This window comes from Salvelinus fontinalis, chromosome 26 (assembly GCF_029448725.1).
Source record: "Salvelinus fontinalis isolate EN_2023a chromosome 26, ASM2944872v1, whole genome shotgun sequence".
Taxonomy (NCBI): Eukaryota; Metazoa; Chordata; class Actinopteri; order Salmoniformes; family Salmonidae; genus Salvelinus; species Salvelinus fontinalis.
The window spans coordinates 22159764-22184917 of record NC_074690.1 but is presented as its reverse complement, the minus strand read 5'-3'; the positions used below and the strand labels follow the sequence as shown (position 1 = coordinate 22184917).

General features: G+C 42.0%; 1 protein-coding gene across 1 annotated transcript in view; it reads right to left on the bottom strand.

The window, feature by feature from the left end:
* Positions 1–19655, bottom strand: part of LOC129823928 (calponin-3-like) — a 33713-nt gene extending 14058 nt beyond the window's left edge. Inside the window, exon 1 of the mRNA XM_055883054.1 lies at positions 19390–19655. Coding sequence (XP_055739029.1) covers positions 19390–19446 — 57 coding nt within the window. The 5' untranslated portion in view covers positions 19447–19655. The remainder of the gene's footprint in view (positions 1–19389) is intronic.
* Positions 19656–25154: the final 5499 nt, after the last annotated feature.

Here is a 25154-nt window from a genome sequence, read left to right as displayed (position 1 = left end):
AAGGGCTATATAAAATAAAATTGATTGATTGATTGATTGGCAATCAGGCCTACTACTGTTGTGTCGTCTGCCAATTTGATGATTGAGTTGGAGGCATGAGTGGCCACGCACTCATGGGTGAACGGGCAGTACAGGAGGGGGCTGAGCATGCACCCTTGTGGGGCCTCTGTGTTGAGGATCAGCGAAGTAGAGGTGTTATTTCCTACCGTCACCACCTGGGGTGGACCGTCAGGAAGTCCAGGAGCAGTTGCACAGGGCGGGTTTCAGACCCAGGGCCCTGAGCTTAATGATGAGCTTAGAGGGTACAATGATGTTGAAGGCTGAGCTATAGTCAATGAACTGCATTCTGACGTAGGTATTCCTCTTGTCCAGATGGGATAGGGCAGGGTGAAGTGCGATGGCAACTGCATCGTCTGTGGATCTATCTATCTATTTAACTGCCTCATTGCCTGCATCCGTAATGGGTCTGCGGTCAAACAACCACCCCACATCACTTTCAAACGCTCCCTAAAACACTTCAGCGTCCAGGCCTTTCTAATCGACCTGGCCTGGGTATCCTGGAAGGATATTGACCTCATCCGTCAGTAGAGGATGCCTGGTTACTCTTTAAAAGTGCCTTCCTCACCATCTTAAATAAGCATGCCCCATTCAAAACATTTTGAACCAGGAACAGATCTAGACCGTGGTTCTCTCCAGACCTGACTGCCCTTGACCAGCACAAAAACATCCTGTGGCGTTCTACATTAGCATCGAACAGCCCCCACGATATGCAACTTTTCAGGGAAGTTAGGAACCAATATACACAGTCAGTTAAGAAAGCCAGGGCTAGCTGAAATTTGCATCCAGAACTCAAAGTTCTGGGACACTGTAAAATCCATGGCGAATAAGAGCACCTCCTCCCAGCTGCCCACTGCGCTGAGGCTAGGATACACTGTCACCACCGATAAATCCACTATAATTGAAAATGTCAATAAGCATTCTTCTACGGCTGGCCATGCTTTCCACCTGGCTACCCCTACCCTGATCAACAGCCCTCCACCCCCCACAGCAACTCACCCAAGCCTCCACAACTTCTGCTTCACCCAAATCCAGATAGCCGATGTACTGAAAGACCTGCAAAATCTGCCCCCCTACAAATCAGCCGGGCTAGACGATCTGGACCCTCTCTTTCTAAAATTATCTGCCGAAATTGTTGCAACCCCTACTACTAGCCTGTTCAACCTCTCTGTTGTATTGTCTGAGATTCCCATAGATTGGAAAGCTGCCGCGGTCATCCCCATCTTCAAAGGGTGAGACACTCTAGACCCAAACTGCTACAGACCTATATCTATTCTACTCTGCCTTTCTAAGGTCTTCGAATGCCAAGTTAACAAACAGATCACCGACCATTTCGAATCCCACCGTACCTTCTCCGCTATGCAATCTGGTTTCAGAGCTGGTCATGGGTGCACCTCAGCCACGCTCAAGCTACTAAACAATATCATAACCGCCATCGATAAGAAACATTACTGTGCAGCCGTATTCATCGAGCTGGCTAAGGCTTTCGACTCTGTCAATCACAACATTCTTATTGGCATACTCAACAGCCTTGGTTTCTCAGATGATTGCCTCGCCTGGTTCACCAACTACTTCTCAGACAGAGTTCAGTGTGTCAAATCGGAGGGCCTGTTGTCCGGACCTCTGGCAGTCTCTATGGGTGTGCCAGAGGGTTCAATTCTCGGGCAGACTCTCTTCTCTGTATACATCAATGATGTCGCTCTTGCTGCTGGTGATTCTCTGATCCACCTCTATGCAGATGACACCATTCTGTATACCTCTGGCCCATATTGGCCACTGTGTTAACTTCACTAGGGTAGGGGGCAGCATTGGGCATTTTGGATGAAAAGCGTGTCCAAATTAAACTGCCTGCTACTCAGCCATAAAAGCTAGAATATGCAAATAATTAGTAGATTTGGATAGACAACACTCTGAAGGTTCTACAACTGTTTGAATGACGTCTGTGAGTATAACAGAACTCATATGGCAGGCAAAAACCTGAGAAAGAATCCAACCAGGAAGTGGGAAATCTGAGGTTGATAGTTTTTCAACTCATGGCCTATCGAATACACAGTGTCTATGGGGTGGGTCATATTGCACTTCCTAAAGCTTCCAATAGATGTCAACAGTCTTTAGAACCTTGTTTGAGGCTTCTACTGTGAAGTGGGGGCGAATGAGAGGGGATTGAGTCAGAGGTCTGCCAGAGAGGCATGAGCTGACCACGCGCGTTCACGTGATAGTTAGCTTGCGTTCCATTGCAATTCTACAGACAAAGGAATTCTCCGGCTGGAACATTATTGAAGATTTATGTTAAAAACATCCTAAAGATTGATTCTATACATCGTTTGACATGTTTCTACGGACTGTAATGGAACTTTTTGACTTTTCGTCTGCACCTAGTGATCGCGCCTCATGAATTTTGATTACTGGGCTAAACGCGCAAACAAAAAGGAGGTATTTGAACATAAATTATGGACATTATCGAACAAAACAAACATTTATTGTGGAACTGGGATTCCTGGGAGTGCATTCTGATGAAGATCATCAAAGGTAAGTGAATATTTACAATGCTATTTCTGACTTCTGTTGACTCCACAACATGGCGGGTATCTTTATGGCTTGTTTTGGTCTCTGAGCGCTGTACTCAGATTATAGCATGGTGTGCTTTTTCGGTAAAGCTTTTTTGAAATCTGACACAGCGGTTGCATTAAGGAGAAGTTTATCTAAAGTTCCATGCATAACACTTGTATCTTTTATCAGTGTTTATTATGAGTATTTCTGTAAATTGACGTGGCTCTCTGCAAAATAACCGGATGTTTTGGAAGCAAAACATTACTGAACGTAACGCACCAATGTAAACTGAGATTTTTGGATATAAATATGAACTTTATCGAACAAAACATACATGTATTGTGTAACATGAAGTCCTATAAGTGTCATCTGATGAAGATCATCAAAGGTTAGTGATTAATTTTATCTCTATTTCTGCTTTTTGTGACTCCTCTCTTTGGCTGGAAAAATGGCTGTGTTTTTCTGTGACTAGGTACTGACCTAACATAATCAGATGGTGTGCTTTTGTCGTAAAGCCTTTTTGAAATCGGAAACTGTGGTGGGATTAACAACAAGTGTATCTTTAAAATGGTGTAAAATACTTGTATGTTTGAGGAATTTTAATTATGAGATTTCTGCTTTTTGAATTTGGCGCTCTGCACTTTCACTGCCTGTTGTCATATCGATCCCGTTAACGGGATCTCACCCTAAAGAAGTTAATTGAAATGCATTCCAGGTGACTACCTCATGAAGCTGGTTGAGAGTATTCCAAGAGTGTGCAAAGCTGTCATCAAGGCAAAGGGTGGTTACTTTTAAGAGTCTCAAATATATTTTTATTTGTTGAACACTTCTTTGGTTACTACATGATTCCATGTTTTATTTTATATTTTTGATGTCTTCACTATTAGGTGTGTCCAAACTTTTGACTGGTACGGTACGTTTCGTGTCTGAGCCGTTGAATTGCGACTCCACTTTGTCTCTGTACTGACGTTTTGCCTGTTTGATTGCCTTACGGTGGGAATAACTACACTATTTGTATTCAACCATATTTCCAGTCACCTAGTCATGGTTAAAAGCGGTGGTTCGCACTTTCAGTTTTGCGCGAATGCCTTCCACGGTTTCTGGTTTGGGTAGGTTTTAACAGTCCCTGTGGGAACAACATCCCGTCACTGTGTCCTTGTAAGAGTCAATGTTATTCTCAGAGGCTACCCGGAACATATCCCAGTCTGCGTGATCAAAACAATCTTGAAGCATGGATTCCGATTGGTCAGACCAGCATTGAATAGACCTTAGCACGGGTACTTCCTGTTTGAGTTTCTGCCTATAGGGAGGGAGGACCAAAATGGAGTCGCGATCTGAGGGCCTTGTAGGCACCTTGAAAAGGCGAGTGGCAGTGATCTAGTGTTTTTCCTAAGCGAGTACTACAGTTAATTAAGGAGTTGATAGAACTTCGGCAGCGTTTTCCTCAAATTTGCTTTGTTAAAATTCCCAGCTACAATAAATGCAGCCTCGGGATATGTGGTTTCCAGTTTTCATAAAGTCCAGTGTAGTTCCTTGAGGGCCGTTGTGGTATCAGCTTGAGGGGGAAATTCCACAGCTGTGACTATAACCGAAGAGAATTCTCTTGGGAGGTAATACGGTCGGCATTTGATTGTGATATATTTTAGGTAAGGTGAACAAAAGGTTCGGTATGTTATCACAATCACAGCATGAGTAGTTAATCATGAACTATACACTCCGCCTTTCTTCTTCCCGGAGAGTTTTTTATTCCGGTCTGTGCAATGAACTGAGAACCCAGCTGGCTGTATGGATGGGAGAGTATATCCCGAGAGAGCCATGATTCCGTGAAACAGAGTATGTTACAGTCCCTGACATCTCTCTGGAAGGAGATCCTCACCCTGAGCTCATCTACGTTATTGTCCAGATACATTAAACGAGTAATATACTTGGAAGCGATAGATGGTGTGCACGCCTCCTGAGTCAGACTAGAAGTCCACTCTGGATACCTCTTCTCCATCCGCGGCGACTTGGAGCAGCCTCTGGGATAATTTCAAGTGCCCTTGGGGGTACGAACAAAGGGTTGAATTCGGGAAAGTCGTATTCCTGGTCGTTACCGCCGCTCTGATATCCAAAAGTTATTTCCGGATGTATATAATAACACAAAAAACGTTCTGGGCTAATAATGTCAGTAACAACACACAAAAAAACAAAATACTCCAAAGTTGCTTAGGAGCTAGAAGCAGAGCTGCTCTGACGGCACCATCTTGCTGCTTTCGCTAATTAATGAAGAGAAAGCACTCAGGGGCCGCATGTGCACCTCAGAGTCCATGTAATCTTATTCATTATGATCTAAAAGGCTAAACTGATCCTAGAACAGCACTGAGAGGCTTGATACATACGGCTCTAGGGCTAATTATCGACTAAGGAGGTATTGTTTTCCCTCGCTGCGCCACAGGAGCAGCCCAAGCAAGTTATGGTACAGTAACAACCCTGGAGTCAGTAGTTTCCCCATACAGAAGGAATGTGGAATAGCGATCGACCAGGTTTCTTCCTCGCAGCTCGAATTACTGTAGTGCATCCTCAGTCTGGCACGCAAGCACAGATCTGACTGCCTCATGGGGAAACCAGAGGGGTTCAGACACTACATACAGTGTACCTGGATATCAAGGAGAAAATCTGACTCTTACAAGGTCTTTGGACAGGAAAATGCAAACCCTATTGATGGCTGTGTAACAAAAATGCAAATGTTCACAATTTCCCAATACAACCTCAGTGTGGAAATATATAAATAGATACTTTTTTTAGATTAATTATTATTTCACTAAATATTTCACAAACAGAGATTGTGAGCCATGGGCTATTGACTTCCATTAAAATGTATGGAATAAAAGGTTAGGTATCGAACCTGAACCATACAAAGATATCTCAAAGTAACAAAACCTCCAAGTTTAAATCAAGCTAAAAAACAAAAAGCCATTGGCAATACCACTGGTCTGTTTTCATTGTCTGAGTCAAGCTACCACAATGTCAAAACAGACCCTCTTCAAGGTCTGTGTCTGTGTGCTTGTGTGTGTGTGTGTGTGTGTGTGTGTGTGTGTGTGTGTGTGTGTGTGTGTGTGTGTGTGTGTGTGTGTGTGTGTGTGTGTGTGTGTGTGTGTGTGTGTGTGTGTGTTTGAGAATGTGAGCAGTGTGTGTTTAGCTGGGAGTAGCCGAGGTAGATCCAAGAGATCCCTCATCTGCAATTTATTAAACACACGCTGCACTTGAGTGACACACACACACACAAAACCAGCACCTCTTGCTGCCTATGGTGAAAATAAGCAAACAAGTAGAGGTTTTCCAAAGGTTCAGAGCCATCTGTGATAGGCCTAATCCTCCACATTCAGAGTCTAACCTCAGCTGAAAGAAGTTTTCAGTTCTCTCAGAAAGACAGAGGGCTGAAATCCCATCAACCTCACACATAACAACTCCCACTTTAACTGTTTCTAACAGTTCATCACCCTTCACACACATAACAAACCAGACTTTTGTGCCTAATAGTTCATCACCCGCCAACATGAGAGTCTTGACAGAGTCAAATCTGAAATCTGTCATCAAGATGAAAAGGGAAAACAATTATTTCAGTATTGCTCAAAGGCTGTGTGTAAGAAAGATGACCGCCGTTCCTACAAAGACCAGCAGTCCTCAAAAAGGGCAAAGAGTCTTTAATGTGATTAAAAGGAGGGGAAAGTTGGGCCTCCCGGGTGGCGCAGTGGTCTAGGGTACTGCATCGCAGTGCTAGCTGCGCCACCAGAGTCTCTGGGTTTGCGCCCAGGCTCTGTCGCAGCCGGCCGCGACCGGGATGTCCGTGGGGCGACGCACAATTGGCCTAGCGTCGTCTGGGTTAGGGAGGGTTTGGCCGGTAGGGATATCCTTGTCTCATCGCACTCCTGTGGCGGGCCGGGCGCAGTGCGCGCTAACCAAGGGGGCCAGGTGCACAGTGTTTCCTCCGACACATTGGTGCGGCTGGCTTCCGGGTTGGAGGCGCGCTGTGTTAAGAAGCAGTGCGGCTTGGTTGGGTTGTGCTTCGGAGGACGCGTGGCTTTCGACCTTCGTTTCTCCCGAGCCCGTACGGAGTTGTAGCGATGAGACAAGATATTAATTACTAGCGATTGCATACCACGAAAAGGGGATTAAAAATACAAATAAAAAAAGGAGGGGAAAGTTGATGTGATGTCCCTGAAATAATTAATCCGACTTCGATACCAAGCTGGAAGGGTCAGAGTTCAATGTGAAAGGTAGATAAAGGAAAAAGTGCCCCTCGCAACCTTGTGTCGTGCCAAACAAGCTACGCTATGCTAGCCGTTGCTATGAGACTCAAGTCCCACACAGGGAGTCCTTTAAAAAAATGCCCAATGCAGCCATTTTTCTCTCAATATCAAATAATTTCTGGGTAACAATTAAGTACCTTACTGTGACTGTTTTCACTTAAAATGGCCAAAAAAAGTACAAAAACAGCTTCTTAACAAAGTGCAATTTCTTAAGCAAGAGCTTTGCTAGAACTGTCTGGGAGAGGTTTAAGTGGGGAAGGGAAAACAGAAAATGTGCCATTATATGCAGAAAGGCTTGGAACTGTTACTTATTGGTCTAACTAATTTACGCATGGTGATGTCACTGTGGATGGTCAAAAATCTATCCTATGGTACGCCGTTTGGGTCTTTGCCTGTCAAAAAAGATACACTTGACACATTAAATAAGCTTTTAATTTTACATGTCAAATAACACAATTCTATTATAGAATGTTGTGTGTGCTGAATTTGCATGTGCAAGCCAAGCGCCACCACTACTATCAGTAGCACTGTCAAAGCCGTGCAAAAAAGTCTGCAAACAAGCACACACCGGCCACGAACGATGTGTTTACAATACCGCATTGTTAATAAGTCATTATTTGTTTGACCACTACTTCTGGGGTAGCTAGCTAGCTTTAGCTTGGGACCTATCTAGCACCAATACAACCAGCCTGAAAACAATGACCAGTAGAAACTGCAGTCATTTTCACTGTTCTTAGCAATGATTTAGGAATCCTTGTGAGTAAGTATTAGCTAGGTAGCCACGTGTTGTTCGCCTATTGAAATGTAACTTCAGTTCATGAAAATAAATAGCTAGCCAACTACGTAACCCCGTTGCCCAAAGCTAACGTTCTAAACAGCCAGCTAGCTTCATCTGGTACCTATTTGAAAGTGATGCAGATGGTTACAATTGGTGGAATCATGCCATATTTAGACTAGATAATGTTAAACAAGGTTGGAATGTGAAGCAATGAAATGGGGTATCAGTCTACTCAGTGACACCCACAGAACACAACTGTGAAGAGTTTAGCTTTATCGTGGGACTGTAGCTCTTATCGCGGGATTGTGACTGTGTGAAATCACCTCCCCAGTCAGCCTATTTGTCACGCCCTGACTTTAGTTAAATTTTGTTTTCTTTATTTTTTGGTGAGGTCAGGGTGTGACAAGGGTGGTTTGTTTAGTTTTTGTATTTGTCTAGGGGTTTTGTCTATCTATGGGAATTTGGTATGGTCTAGGGGATTGTAGGTTTATGGTGGCCTGAATTGGTTCCCAATCAGAGACAGCTGTTTCTCGTTGTCTCTGATTGGGGAGCCTATTTAGGTTGACATTTTTACATGTTGGTTTTGTGGGTAGTTGTTTTCTGTTTTGTGTTGCTGCACCTTACAGGACTGTTTCGTTTTCGTTCTTTCTCTTTGTTATTTTGTTTAGTGTTCTGTTTTAATAAATATAACATGAACACTTACCACGCTGCGCATTGGTCCGACTACTCTTCATCCGACGACGAAAATCACTACACTATTGTGTGTATTGGTATTCATATTGCACTGTACAGCTTTACCTAAGGACTGGGGATCAACGAAATGGAGTACCACTTTACTCAATACCCAAGATATTTTTAAGAAAATAAAATAAAAATATTAAGAAAAAACACAAGGAAGGGGTAACAATAAAGTATTAGAACATGAAGGACAAACAATACAGCATCACTATCAAACATGTATCAGTCTTTCCGCAGCAGAGCCATCCTTATGTGTGAGGGTGCGTGTGCATGATAATGATATAAAATATATGTCATAGTTTCCTTTTTCATGATCACAATCTTGTGAAACCCGAACCATCCAAGATCCCCCCACAGTTCCCCAATAGCTGTCCATCAACCATTCGAGACCCCTCCCACAGTCCCCCCTCCCCAGAAAAAAAAAAAAATACAATGAATTCCATTCCCCACCCCCAAGAACCCCCCAATGCACCAACAACCAAGAGAATGAACTAAAGAGAAAAAAGGAAAAGACAGAAGAAAACAGCAAACAACAATACACATTTTTATTTTATTTTAAATAATACATTTAAAACAAAGGACATCAAGTGCAACTGAAATCATAACAGCAATGCCAACTGTATATGCTTGTGGGGATCAACGAAATGGAGTATCAGTCTACTCAATACCCAAGATATTTTTTCCCAACATCCTCCTCAGAGTTATCAGACTCCAAAACATCCATGCAGTATTGTTTTTCCTCTGGAATAACACTCAATACACATAGTAGGTTGACAATAAATGTGGCTCAATTCAGTTGTTTCATAGTCCCGCAATAAGAGCTACAACGCTAATGTTCTCTGGGTGTCACTGAATAGACTGATATCCCATGTCATTGATCCACAATCCATACGTAAGGCTCTACATTGAAATAAGTATGCCCCCAATGCAATTCTAAAGTCTAATACATCCAGTGTGATCTCAACAGATTTGTTTGTCTTTTGTTGATTTTATATAACCTTGTTTATTATGATCTATTCAATTATAGCATAATTATACTTTTTGTATTCATTTGCATCACTGTCAATGACATACTTTTAATTTGAAGGCTAACCGCAAAGTCCACTATTGTGGCTAAGCCTTATTGTGGCTAGCTTCACATAGATGGTCCGACCTCCATTAATCAAATAACAACAGTTTCATTAATTAGGGTTATTTTTGATGATGACACCTAGATATATAGTTAGCTAGCTAACTATAGCTACTGAAACAGATTATGTTGTTTTGCTATGTTTTTGTGGATGAACATTGTTTGCATCCATCAGCTAGCTAGCTTTTTTAATAACCAGCACTGTAGGTGCGCGAGACAACTTTACCAGCATCATAGCATACGTATCGATGAATCGTTGTGACATGAAATACGAGTGATAGTGTAATCAATGTGTAACAACTACGTAAAAAAGTAATGAACGCGTTAAATTATTATGTGACGTGCAGTCATATTCAGGTCCTGATTGGTCAACAAGCTTATTTGACACGTCAAATAACACGATTTGATGTGTATCTCTTTTTTCTTTTTTACACGCAAAGAACCAAACAACGTTCCAGAATATCCCACCAAAACAACCTGAAATTTCAGGCAGTCTTTTCAACCAGCTCTTACACTAAAAAGTCCATTATCATAATTTTCACAAGTTCACAGTATTATTCCAATCTCAGTGTGGAAATATATACAAAGCACAGGGAAATCACGTTTTTGACTGCCTGGGCCTTTAAAACTTCCCGTGGATGGCTGACAGAGGGGAGTGTGAACAATTCCTGTTCGGGTCTAGCAATCTCTCCTCTACAGCACAACAATAGCTCCAGTGTTCTTGGGACTTGATAGAGCAGAGCTAGCTAGGCATTCAGAGAGGAAAGAGGGGGAGTAAAGCAGAAATTGATTCATCTTTCTCTTTTCTCAGGCATGCAGAGAAAGAAACCCCCTTGTCTTATACTACCACTCCTGCCCACGCAACTGGAAGCATTTCCTGATGGGTCTGGGGAATGGAGAGAACATCTGGACTGAAAAAAGAATGAGAGTGCCGTATTGTAAACGGGCCGCTCCTTATGGATACGACTTTACTGTACTGCATGTTGCAAAAATCACAGGCTTTGTCCTACAAAAACCTCTTACTGTTTGTTACCACAAAACCCACAATCTGTCCAAATATTGGTTATCCATTTATTGGGAAGAGGAAATAGCATTGAATGGAGCCTTGACAAGAGACAGCTGGTGAGGCGTTAATAAATCATTAACCTTCCGTGGCTCTGGAAAATGTTCAATGGAGTGGAATGATGCAAGGATGATGAGCGTGAGGTGAGGTAGAAACAATTCACCATGTCTGTTTATGTCGCCCTAGGCCCATTGTCATATTGTTGTTTGTTGTAGTGCTGAGAGATTCACCCATTTTTCCGTTTTTAAACACCTAATTGACCAACTCGGTTCAATTATTTGAATTTCATTTTTTTTCTGTGAGCTCAATGCGCACATTGCAAAGTTTCTCTAGAAATAAATCAGATCCAACCTGAACTGTGCCATGTAGTAGAGAGTTGTAGTTTCCAACAGGCCATTTTTCTGCATATATAATTTTGTGCATAAAACATGGTAATTAACTTCAATGAACATAATCCATTGTGCATCTACCTGTCCGGTCTGTATTTATTACGCCTGCTACAGAAGAGAGAAGAATGCGCGATCGTAAGGGGATATAGAGAGCAGCTTTTGCTTCGCAAGGTATCTCTACCTGGAAATACACGATCCAAGTGATTGATAGTTGGTATTTATTCAGCAGTCATAAAAGTATGCCTTACTTACTTTGAAGAACTACAAAGTAGTGATTTTGTCAGACAGCAGCTCTATAGAGATGATGACTTGGCATGAAATAATAAAGTCATCAAATAAAACAAATGTAATATACACCGTTACTGAAATATTGTATTAAAGTAACGTGAATAAATGGTTAATAAGTGATAAGCAGTAATGAGCAGTCACTACCATTATGGGACGTATGAATTGTTTTATTCTGTGTTGTTACAGCACTCAACCCAAATAATCTAAACCAAAATCGAAAATTGTAATATTTTTTTCATGATCGAACCGACTTTAAAAAGCACTAGTTGTTCAGCACTAGTTTGTTGACATACAGTAAGAACGTGTTAACATAGTCTCAAGTAAAGCTGGAAGGCGGCCATTTTCCACATTGTGTAAACAATAACGTTTTTCCTTTTCCAATTCAAATCTATCCATCCTCAAAAGTGAGCCATGACTCAAAATGTCACTGTTATCCTTAGGACACATCCTCCTTACCTAAAAATAACCAGAAAGGAGAAAAAAAGGCTACCAATATGTCACAAACAGAAAGTGCTGCTGCTCCATCCTGTGTTTTTCTTGAAGGGCAATTATAGCCCGTGTTTATTTAACAGCACTCAAGGAAGACTCCTTCCTGTTCTCCTTGAGGTGTCAGCGTGGGGTTTAAAGGGCCACTCTGGGACCTCCTCAACGGAGGGAGGATGGCCACGTCAGCACTTTAGAGGAGCGTCAACAAAAACATGACATTCCCTCCCAACAGCCATGCGTGTTGTGGTGGTAGAGTTCATTAAAAAGGGAAGGCACACACGTGCACACACATAGCCCCCAGTTTGATTAAATATATGAATACTTGAATCTTTTGCATTTACATTCAATTATGCAAAACAGAACAAGTGTCAGGTCTTTCCTGGCAGTTACATGCAAATATTTCCCGACTGATACACTTGAGCATAATCTCTTCAGTCCTCTCTCAAACAACTAACAACTGCCAAGCCAACACCACAAAACAAGTCTTTGTTCTGTGTGGCTGGACATGGGCTACCCTTATGTAACGGATGTGAAATGGCTAGCTAGTTAGCGGGTACGCGCTACTAGCGTTTCAATCAGTTACGTCACTTGCTCTGAAACCTAGATGTAGTGTTGCACCTTGCTCTGCAAGGGCCGCGGCTTTTGTGGAGTGATGGGTAACGACGTTTCGTGGGTGTCAGTTGTTGACGTGTGCAGAGGGTCCCTGGTTCGCGCCCGTGTCGGGGCGAGGGGACGGTTTAAAGTTATACTGTTACACTTATATACTGTTTTCAGGGGATATATTTTAAGTCCTATGTATGAGGCGTGCACCGTGCACATGATGTTCACTGCAGCCTTATCTGTTGTGAGCAGGAGAGAAAAGTAGCTGCAGACACATAATGCTGCAGATACGATACAAGGACGGTGTGATGAGAGGAGCTTGGCCAAAGTCATTTGAAGTGCGAAAAGGTGTAGGGAAGGTGGCTTGAATTCATCCTTATTGAAAATGACGCAAGTTGCGTCTTCGTAGTGAGATTAACCAGTATGTGTGGAATGTTGAATGTTCACATAAAAGAAAGCACATTCTTGATTACCCTTCTCTTTTCTACGGCCTTCACTTCTTTCTATTTGTTTCCTCGTTCGGTTATTCATGATGTGGATACGTTTGTAGCGGTATAGCCCACTTCTTCTGTATGTACTGTAACTCTGTACTGCATCTCTTAGTAGGGGTGTAGGTTACAGAGGGGGTATAGGTAGGGTGGCAGGTAGCCTAGAGATTAAAAGTGTTGGCCCATTAACCGAAAGGTTGCTGGTTTGAATCCCGAGTCGACAAGGTGAAAAATATGTCGACGTGCCCTTGAGCAAGGCACATGTCCATGTGTCAAAACTTCCAGCCTGGTTTTCATAATTGCTAGAGGACTGAAGGTTTAAGCGTCCTGTCCTTGAGCCAGTGCAGATGTCAGGCCATCACAGCACCACTTTATTCAAGTCCTCACTGTGAAGTGACCATACATATCGTAGGCTTTTGGCTGATATTGTTCAGTACGATAAGTAGCCTATACTAGAGATATGTGAAGTTTGAAATCAAATAAGATTGCTAATACGGGTGATTGTTAATGGGACAATTGTTGGCTACAACCATCAAACTAGTAGTATTAAAAGGATAATAAAAAATGTGCACATTAATGTTATAAACTTGTTGTTCTAATTATTGTGTAAGCATCAATTCAGGCAATTTATTGCGATATGGATTTTAGTCCATATCGCCCGGCTCTACTGTAGCACTAAAGAGAAAGGTATAACCGCAACAATTTCAGCCCTGTATCAGATTCATAATTCCAGGTATTGGCAAAGTTGAAACGTTTTGGACGGTATCAGATAACACAATGCAGGAAGCCACAACTTGCGATATGGCTGAAAGCCAGGGAGAGGGTAATTTACAAAGCAGGCTAATTCACTTTCATCTTTGTTGCAATTACTGGACAAAGCAACGTCCTTTGTAGTGTAGAGCTCTATTGTACTCATGCATGTTAAGTATTAATAAACAGCACAGACAATCATTTCATGAGAATTTCCAAATTAATCAAACTGTTAAAGTGTATCACACTAATAAAAGCTAAAAAGGTACAGTAAACATTACCTTTCAACATGGAGAACTCACTTAACATGCAAAACCAATTGACAGAGGATGTGTGTTGAGCTGCTAACAAAAACATAGGACGATGTCAATGCCATTTCAAGTAAGTCAATAATCTATTTCCTGAATCCACTGAGCTGAAATGGAATAGACTCCAATCATCCAAGCCTGCTATACCAGTACAATGTCCTACGTTGTTGCTGTTTGACACAGCCATAGTTGTGAAGATGTTGTGTGGTGCTTTTTAACCATCAAAGTAATAAAGGCTGTGTAAGGTAATGCTGACGCCAGCCAGTGACACACACACCAAAGCTCCCACTGTGGTATTGACGTCCAAGTGATGGGAGCCTCCCACTGTGATCAGCTATTTACTTCCTGGAACACATCTGGGTGCCAGCCTGCCAGGAGTTACCATAAGAACCATGACCAGGAACCCATGTGGAGAGCTCTACTGGGGCTTTAACTATATATTACGGACAGTGTCCCAGACTCAATTTAAGCATATTCCTGGCCTAAAAAGCACTTTCAATGGAGATTCTACCTTGAGAATGCTTAAGTCCAGGAGTAGGCTTAATCTGGGTCTGGGAAACCGTCCCAAAGGCTCTGCCTGAACTGCATTACGTAGATCTTCACTAGAAAGAAATACTAAAAAGTTATAAGGGAGGTTGGCTATGAGGTTTTTGTGCTCCGCTTGAGAGTTCAGAGACATTCATGGCACTTCCTATGAAACATAATTATTTTCCATAAGTAGACCACTGAAGGGCTGGCATATCTCCGTCAGACTTCTAATAAAGCGTATCTTCTGGCAGACAACGTGGAAAATGTCTCCGCTCACACTGGCAGATAGGGATGGAAGTTCATGGAGCCACTGCTTTGCATGGATGGAATGACACACTTCGAGATCCAATTTAAAAGGGAGTGAAATGACAAAAAGTGTCATGTTGTATAAATGATTGGAGACAGGTGCAGGAATACGTAATAGGGGGTTTTAATACTCCACCCAAAAATACAACATGCCATGAAAAGGCACAGGGACGAAGTCCAAAACAAACACAAAAACACAGGGATGTAACCCAAACAAAAGACAGAGGTTAAACCTCTGTAACAACAACAATACACGGGACGACACCTGTAATAACAAGTGCACAACAATACACAGGACGAGACCCGTAATAACGAGTACACAATACACGCAGCACGAAAGCCAAAACAACAAAGCACAGGTACTCACAAGACCAATGGACATGGGAACAATAACAGACAAAACAATGGTGAAGAGAGGGCACATGTATACAATTACTAATCAGGGGGAATAGGAACCAGGTGTGCGTAATGAAACAGTTCAGTGACGCCTAGAGGCCGGTGACGTAGACCTCCGGAGCTGGTTCACGGAATGAGCAGCAGTACCGGGGGAATCTGTGACAGTACCCCCCCCCCCCGACGCGCTGCACCAGCAGTGGAAAGACACCAACCTCGAGGACAACCACAGGGACGCGGTGCGGGTCAGTCAGGGCCAGTTGCCGCTGCCGAAGTTGCGTCGGCGTCGGATGGGCCAGTTGCAGCAACGTTGGACAGGCCAGTTGCAGCTGCCGAAGTTGAGCCTGCGTTGGACAGGCCAGCTGCAGCTGCAGAAGTTGAGCCTGCGTTGGACAGGCCAGTTGCAGCTGCAGAAGTTGAGCCTGCGTTGGACAGGCCAGTTGCAGCTGCCGAAGTTGAGCCTGCGTTGGACAGGCCAGTTGCAGCTGCAGAAGTTGAGCCTGCGTTGGACAGGCCAGTTGCAGCTGCAGAAGTTGAGCCTGCGTTGGACAGGCCAGCTGCAGCTGCCGAAGTTGAGCCTGCGTTGGACAGGCCAGTTGCAGCTGCCAAAGTTGAGCCTGCGTTGGACAGGCCAGTTGCAGCTGCAGAAGTTGAGCCTGCGTTGGACAGGCCAGTTGCCCGAAATTGCGGCGGATTCGGAGGGGCCAGTTGCAGCTGCAGAAGTTGCGGCTGCGTCGGACAGGCCATTCCCGCTGTCTCCATTTAGGGTTGGTTATTCTGTCACGTTGTATAAATGATTGGAGACAGGCGCAGGAATACGTAATAGGGGGTTTTAATACTCCACCCAAAAATACAACATGCCATGAAAAGGCACAGGGACGAAGTCCAAAACAAACACAAAAACACAGGGATGTAACCCAAACAAAAGACTGAGGTTAAACCTCTACTGAATACACGGATGAGACCAGTAAAAACAATACACGGGACGAGACCTGTAATAACAATACACGGGACGAGACCTGTAATAACAATACACGGGACGAGACCTGTAATAACAATACACGCAGCACGAAAGCCAAAACAACAAAGCACAGGTACTCACAAGACCAACGGACATGGGAACAATAACAGACAAAACAATGATGAACAGAGGGCACATATTTATACAATTACTAATCAGGGGGAATGGGAACCAGGTGTGCGTAATGAAACAGTTCAGTGACGCCTAGAGGCCGGTGACGTAGACCTCAGGAGCTGGTGCATGGAATGAGCAGTACCAGGGGAATCCACCGGAGAGGAGCTGGTGCATGGAATGAGCAGTACCAGGGGAATCCACCGGAGAGGAGCTGGTGCATGGAATGAGCAGTACCAGGGGAATCCACCGGAGAGGAGCTGTGGATATCGATATAAAAAGATAAAGATGACTGGGGAAAGTTTTTCCAGACTATGTGGCTTGACCTGGGAAAACTATGGGCCATATATATACGGTAGCTATAAGTTGGTCAAGTTAGGTGGTCAGGAAAAACTCCTGGTGTACTGATGATTTCTAGTAGATTTGTACCCAGACAAAGGGAGGTGATCCACCTCTTTAGTTCATGGGACAGACTGTGTGTGGGACAGACTGAACGTGTGGTTGATAGACCTCTGGGCCATCTGGGGTTCTCCCCAGGAACAATGTGCTCAATTGAACAGAAGTAGGGTTGGGCGATATATCAAATTCATTCGATTAATTAGAATTTATGTTTTTGTGCGATGTTCCAAATGCCTGCATCGCAAGAATCTAGTTAATTTTTTATATGAGCGTTTATGTCTGTTTCTTCTCATGTTGTCTTTTTTGTCTCGTCTCCTTCTCTCCTTGTGCTGTGTGCACCTTCTCATTTACACCAGAGATCTGTATATAATGACGAGATGCTCATATCTCCGCTCTAACAGCGGGAGTCGTTGTCCCAAAGGCAGAAAGGTAGACGACAAGCTTAGATCCAAAATAAGCCCATAGAAACGCATTGGGCTTATTTGGGACAGATTTTAGCGAGAGTGAAACCTCTCACTTCACCTCTTCCTGTGTGCGTAATCCTGCCATTCACACCAACAAAGATGGGAGATCACTTCTTCCTCTATGACAAGCGGTTTCATCTCGCTATTCGCATTTGGTCCAACAGAATCGTTCATATGGACACCAAAACACATTGAGACATTATTTTGCCGTAATAGTGGAGAAGTTAACCTATTTAACGATACCCTTTCTATGTATCAACTACTCAAATTGCGCGCAGAGCAGACACTACTCAAACGAGAGTATCTATGAACCTTGATTCTGGAAAATGAATGCTCAGTTTGTCGCACACGGCATTCCAGTAGCTAGTATGGCCTACCGCTAGCAGCATTTTTGCCAAAGACTTTTATACTAGCTGTCTAGTCTGTGTTTTATAAATGTACAATAAACATAAAACGCTAAAGAATCGGCAACTTGTTCTCATTCTGAGAAATAAGGTAGGGCACTTGATTTCAACATGTGAACAAAGTGGACAGACTAACATGCTTTTCAAACAGTTGGAGACAGACAGAAGGGTGTGTTCATAGCAATTCAACTGTTCAACCTTGTTATCTAGCAAATAGATCCAAGTTGGCTAGACTTGAAATATAAAGTTTAGCTGGTTACTCACTAGCATGTGGGCTTATGCTTGAGAGATTGTTTATGAGACCTGAGTTAATTTTCTATAGCTTAATGCATGCTACAAGAAGTTAGTCATTATTAGTGAATGTACATTATGCATGGTAACTGTTAAATTTGTAACAAAAAAGGGCATTTTCATAGACGGACTTGAAAACAAGATAAGTGATTATCGCAAAAAAAGCAGGTTAAACTATTTTGACTATTTTATCCTAGTGGTTAGAGCGTTGGGCCAGTAACCGAAAGGTTGGTGGATTGAATCCCTGCGCTGATAAGGTAAGGTAAAAATCTGTCGTTCTGCCCCTGAACAAGGCAGTTAACCCACTGTTCCTAGGCCGTCATAAGAATTTGTTCTTAACTGACTTGCCTAGTTAAATAAATAAAACATATTTTTCTTAGGTATAACTTCATAAGCCCTGAATTCATTTGATTATTGATGACTGTTTGAAATGCAGTGTATCCCCTGCGGCTCAGTTGGTAGAGCACGGCGCTTGCAATGCCAGGGTTGTGGGTTAGTTTCCCACAGGGGACCAGTATGAAAATGTATGCATTCACTACTGTAAGTGGCTCTGGATAAGAGCATATTGTGAATAGCCCATAAGTTTGAGAAAAAAAAATGTTTATATAATTTTTAGGTCATATCACCCAGCCCTAAGCAGAAGCCAAGCCAAGAAAACATGGAGGACTTGGCAGGGGGCCCAGCCCATCATTCATCTATTCAAAGCTGAGCTGCATGGTACATCTAACGGAACCCTTTAAAACAATAGTAGCAAACTGATTTCATATGAGATAAGGTCTGACAAGGAAGGCAATGCTGCAGCTTTAGATGGTGTACAATAAACTACAGAGGGGTCAGACGAGGAGAATGCATTGTCGAGGATGTTGTCTAGTACTGTAGACTTCACTCAGCAGTATAGGGGCCCCTATACAGGCTCCACCCACTATAGTGGAGCAACAATGAGTTGTTGGCCTTGCCATTCATTCATGAAGCGTTCATCCTTTCCTTTGACATGAACCAGAAGCATCAAATAAGATCATAAAGGAATATTGTACATTTGTACATCCCGCATCACTGTGTAGCCTAATTAAATGTTACATTTGTGAAAGGTCTGGGAAAAGGGGCCCGAGAATGGACATATTTTTATTACAGCTTAGTTGGTGATGTGTGTTGATCACTAGTTTCCAAGGTAGTGTTCCAAAACAGACATATTCTCAGTGCAGATTCATTATGGTGAAGACATTAAATCACAACCTATTTGCAATTTGTTGTGCGGGGTATTCTGCACTATGTAACCTGGTAGACTATCCTTTTCAGGACAAAATTTACAAGACAAAGGGCACATTGACTGATCATCATTCATATGCTTCTGAAGTACGTGGCCATTTGCCATCACACATTTTCCATAAAAGGAAAACCAGATCCAGGTCGTATCGAGGGAAATTAATGCACCAACTGATGCGAAGCAGTTTCACGTGGGCCAGATGAATGCAAATAATTCGTTTCCTAAATAAAAACGTACAAAAATCTAATTGCATCATTTTGATAGGTAAAATGGTAGTCCTAATAGTCACGCTTACCTTGCTTCTCAATTCTGCAGTCAACCCGTACACTGGTCCCTTGTTGAATTGAGTCATGGTCCTTTGTTTTGCAAATGTAAAAATGTGTCAATTATTTGCAACAAAAGTTGCTGCTTCTTCCAAGTTTCCTCTTTTACAAAGTAACAAGTTCCGTGCAACAGTGTGAAACTTTCAACCTTCTAAACCGAGATAATTTGCTTCCTCAGCGAGCAGATGGAGAGGGAGAAAGGATCTGCGGTCGTACATAAAGTTTGAGTTGCAGTAGCTCCTCTAGACCAAAAAAAGTGTGCAGCGCGAGAGATACCTGCGGTAAGCCAATCAGAAGCCTTGAATTTCCCTGCGCTCGCTTACTGTTAAATGGAGGATAGATCTATGGATAGAGCTGAATATAAGGATGTAAGAAAGAAAGCCTTCGGACAAACAAAATGTTATTCTCAATAACAGATTCAGAATTTGTTTTGTCAAGTTTCCCCTGATTAGGCTATATTATACTTATACCTTTCGATAATGTTGCATATATATCACAATGTCATCAAAAAATATAATTAAACGAGAATTACAAACAATCAAACGTATTTATGAAGTTATATAATTTGATTATAGTAGGCTACAAGTCATGAAACATCTGCCTATTTTCCTCAAAAACATGGATTAGAATACTAAAGCAAAGTATGAGGTTGACAGTAATACTGCATCCTTCCACAATGCATTGGGAAATGAGAATAAGTAAGTTTCCATTTACACTGAGATCAGCTCTAAAAATAGTAAAGGATACCTAAGTCTCTATGTATACTATCTCTACATTTGCTGTCAGAATGCAAACAAATCCTTTCATCCCAAATCCTCCATCCCTCCCTCCCTCATTCCATGTGTTTCCTGTCCATTGAGCAGTGCTGTCAAGGGACACCAAACCTCCATAAACATGAAGACTGTCCACAATAGAAACTTGCTGCGAGAACTGCTCATCCTGAAATAAACACAAACAGAGCTAGCCCCTGAAGAACTCCCCATGCTATTCCCACTATGAGAGCTAGCTAGGTCTTTCCTCTGAATAACCTAGGGTAGTCTAGGCCTAGTCTACTAGTCTGTTTATACTCACAAAATAGTTTGGGGTTAAATTTCTGAAGAAAAGTCATTTGAAAGGTTGAGGAAATATACAACACCATTTTTTTCAGGATGACAGTCACATACTAATACTGTACATTTGCCTCATAGAAAGATTCAAGTGTTTGTTATTATTAATGTTGTATTGAGTGTTGGGTACACACCGAAAAAGGTTATATTGCTTGCTTCATATATGGCACCCCTAAAGGTTATATATAAAACCCTTTCTTCACTGAACCAAAATTGATTCCATATAGAACCCTTGGGTTCCATATAAAGTTCTATATGGAGTCAATTTAAGTACTATATAGAACATTAAGCGCTGACATATACTGTATGAAGCAAGCGTAGAAACCTTTTTGGTTCTATCCAGAACCTTTTTTTTCTAAGAGTGTACTGTATGTCAAACATTTTCATTCTGTATATGAAACATGCTGAAACATGAAACATAATCATGCGTATGATTCCATTGTTTTGGTTGTAACGTAGGTGATGAAGAGAAAAAAAGTAAGGGAGAGAATTGGTATTCACCTAGGTAGGTTACAGTTTCCACAAAAGAGAAAAACAAACTGTGAATGGAAATTCAATTGCCTTTTCTCAGTAATTTATCCTGCGTGTTTGCACAAGCAGTACAACTGTAAAGACTCCACTGATCTTACTCAGCTCTTGTTCCTGTTTAACCTGTTGCATAATTATTACTGTGCATAATTTTTTGTTCACCAACAACTACTGCCAATGGCACACTTACTGCAGGTAGTGTACTACTAAATGCTGAAGCAATGTGTAATGGAATTCTTCGTCCTCCTCTGGCGAGGAGTAAGAAATGTCGGACCAAGATGCAGCGTGGTGAGTATCCATTTTAATATGAATACTTGAAACAAACAAAATAACGAATAAACAAACGAAGACCAAACAGTCCCGTAAAGTGACAACACAGGAACACAGTAACAGGAACAATCACCCACAACCCACAATACAAAACAGGCTACCTAAATATGGTTCCCAATCAGAGACAACGACAAACACCTGCCTCTGATTGAGAACCATATCAGGCCAAACACATAGAAATAGACAAACTAGACATAAAACATAGAATGCCCACTCAGACCACACCCTGACCAAACAAAACATAGAAACATACAAAGCAAACTATGGTCAGGGCGTGACACAATGACTGTTAACCATCGTGTTTTTCCTTAGGAAGGAAGTGAGACAGTTAAGACTTTCAGTTTAATGAAAAATGAAAGTGTTTTCCCAAATGACAAACATCCAGTGGTGACCTGTCATTTAGGGCTGCCCCACCTTTTTATTATTATGATTTTTTTTAAATACAACAATTTTGGGGGTTGCCTGTTTTGCATGTTATTTTGACATTAATACATGTAACAAAATTCAAAAGGCACTCGCACATCTGAGCAATCTTATTTGCAGGTGCATGGCAACAATTGAACAAGATGAAGGAAAAAGGAAACCGCACACTGCTCTTGATAGTATCACCAATATTTAATAAGCTTATGTAATACTCTGAGTAAAAGAGTATGTTTTGGGATTTTCACCCTCCAGACATTATTTCCTAAAGGACTTAATGATGAAATTCCTATATATGTTATGTTGTGAATTTGAACATGAAATATGTGTCTATTGTAGATTACTCTGACGTTTTTCATACGATGTACCCAATGACTAATGAAAAATTGCTATGTCCTCATTGAGGTTTTACAGACGTGTTCAATACGCCTTATTTATACACTTTTGTAATATTTATGAAATGCATATTGTTATATTTGGTAGCACTTATTTGTTTTTCCTTTGCCTCCAACCCCCTTCGATGTGTAGAACGGATGTGGGTGGGGCCAGGTCTACATAAGGGTGCAAATTTTTAAAAATCAAAAAAGCTCTGATGAAGGGCGTAAGGCCGATACCTAGCTTATTAAATATCGGTGATACTATCAAGAGCAGTGTGCGGTTTCCTTTTTCCTTCATCAATACATGTCACATATCAGTTTGCAAACAATGTAAAAAAAAATACAAATAATCTTTCAGTTAATAAAGCCGCAAAGAAACCGGGTCTCTTTTTTGCTTTCTTGAGTAAGGCAGCTTCAAAATGCAGGTGTTTCAGCCTAGCTCAGTGCTTTCTGTTGTGGTGGGGCAGCCAGTGGAAAATATGGACCATAGGGGTTGGTATTGTTCTCTAGTTGCGCCGTGATTGGCTCAGCGTTCTGTCACTCATGGGGACACTGCGTCACCGCAAAATCTAAGGGTAGAGCAAAAAAATTCAAGCCACTTGGGTGCTGCCACAGAGTTACATTAAAAGTGCCCATCCAAGAAGGCTTAGGGTCATTGGCCACAGATAAAATGACGTCAAATCACGTTATATCTACAGTAGCTCTGATTGGACTGATCAACATCATACTTTCAAAATCTTAGCTAGCAATCTAGCAGTCATCATCATGAATCAAGTCGACAATCTCCTGGAAAATTATTTTTAAATCCTTGTCATATGAAGAGAAATTATAGTTAAAACTTTTCGGTGCTCATCAGCCATAGGACATAAACATTACACAAGTTGGAAATTGCAAATTCAACAATGAGTGGTTTGGAAGGAATCAGTGGCTAATTGCAAGCACTGCCAAGCAATCACAAGCCTCCTATTCAGTGGAGTGGGTGTGTGGTCCCTAGTTTGGGTTTAAGGGGTCTCTTTTCCAATCTTAAAAGGATACATTTTCAACATTGGCCAAGCTGTCAATCCAGCTTGACTTCTGCTGCGCTCAAAACAACTGGAAACTGGGAAATCTGACTTCAGTGGGTTCAAGACAACTGGGAACTCGGAAAAAAATTAGCTCCGACTGGGAAAATACTTTTGAACCGTCGTCCAACTCAAAATTGCATGCCGGGAACTCGGGCCATGTTCTAGAGCTCCGACCTGAAGATCACTGACATCATCATGATTCGATCTTGAAAGCACCAAAAATCAGACAATGCCAGACTTTGATGACAAAATTTGCACACGAAGGACCGTCTCGCCACCTTCCTGTTCAAGTGAACACAGCATAACAAGGTGAGTCCAAAAATGTATTGTATGCTGCTGCATTAATGATTTAATATGCTAGGGAGATATGTATACTGTAGCTAAAAAACTAGTAGTAAGCTGTTAATAGCCTATGTGCCTCACCCTAATAATTTGGTCCCTTTTCCACTCTTAATTTCACCTACTGTTCTGATTTGGTGGTTGACATGTAGCCTATAGCCTGTTTTAGAGAAATGTCATCATCGAATATTGTAAGAGCTTTCATTGTCTGCTTATATGCCCCCTTTATGTGTCCTACGGTTCTGACTTGATGTACAGGGAGAATATTGTAAGAACGGCCCATGTTCTGAATCCTGTCGCTGTACATTTCAAAAGTGCTGAACAAATAGTTATATTGTCTACATCCATTCTAGCTCGCTCATTAATGTCTTAATCGAATTATGGATTGCCTTTTATCCACTCATCATCCCCTTATGCCATAGTTTGTACATCTCAATTGTCAGTAGAAACCACATTTGTTTAAGCAAGTGAGCCATATCAGCTTTGTTTTTTTTAAGGCAGTAAATGAGGCTGAATGAACTGTTTCGCTGCCAGACAAGGCTCCGCTGATAGCCAGGTGTAGCAGTGGTAATGTTTTGGGACTGCTGTTGGGACTCTGCTTTTGGGACAGCTTTATGTAGGCCCTAACAGTTTGTGGGCACTGTTTGTCACCGTTATAGTGCAATTCATGTATTGTTTAGTGTTGTGTTGTGTTGTGTAGTGGCTTTGCTGGCATTCATGTAAAAAAAATGTTGCCCCACCAAGATTTACATCCTAAAATCACCACTGCAAACATCTGTCGAAGACATTTCTCATGAAAACTGTCAGTGGGCTTATTTCAGCAGGGCAGAAACCTATATTGTAATGCCAAGACATTTACTGTGAAGTCCATCAGTTATTTTTGTCTCTCTCTATATCAGGTCCTGCCGGCAAATACATGGCATGGATCTTTATTGCTGAGTGTTAAAAATGGGGAGAAAGATATATGTTTTGCATGTGTGTGTGTGTGTGTGTGTGCCTATAGTGCTCAAACTCAAATCCAAAATGAGGAGAGCAGAGTACTGGCAACTAGCCATTGTCCGTCAAATACTACCCAATATAATAAAACACAATTTCCCATCTTTCCCATGATGAGAATAGCTCCCACTGGCAAAGATAGTACTGACAATGTCTGGGCTTCTTAGGATTAAAGTACAGGTACTTTAAGTACATATCTCATGATTTATTTCAAATTTCCAACTCGGAATTCTCCCCAACTGTGGCCATTGGGCCTACTGTCATTTATGATTTAGTAGAAACCAAACAAGAGATCCTCCCAGATTCAGGACTAGATGTATTCAAAAGCCATTTTGACACATTGAGCATCATAGAGTATATTTTAGTCATTTAGCAGGTACATTTTAGTCATTCAGCAGATGCTCTTATCCAGAGCAGTTACGGTTGTGCCTTGATCAAGGGCACATCGACAGATTTTTCACCTAGTTGGATTAGCGACTCAAACCAGTGACCGGAGTCGAGCGTTCATATATGCTCCTTACAATAGTTGCGTAGGGCTCCGCAAATTACGCAAGGGCCCCGCCTCCCCCTCGTGTCA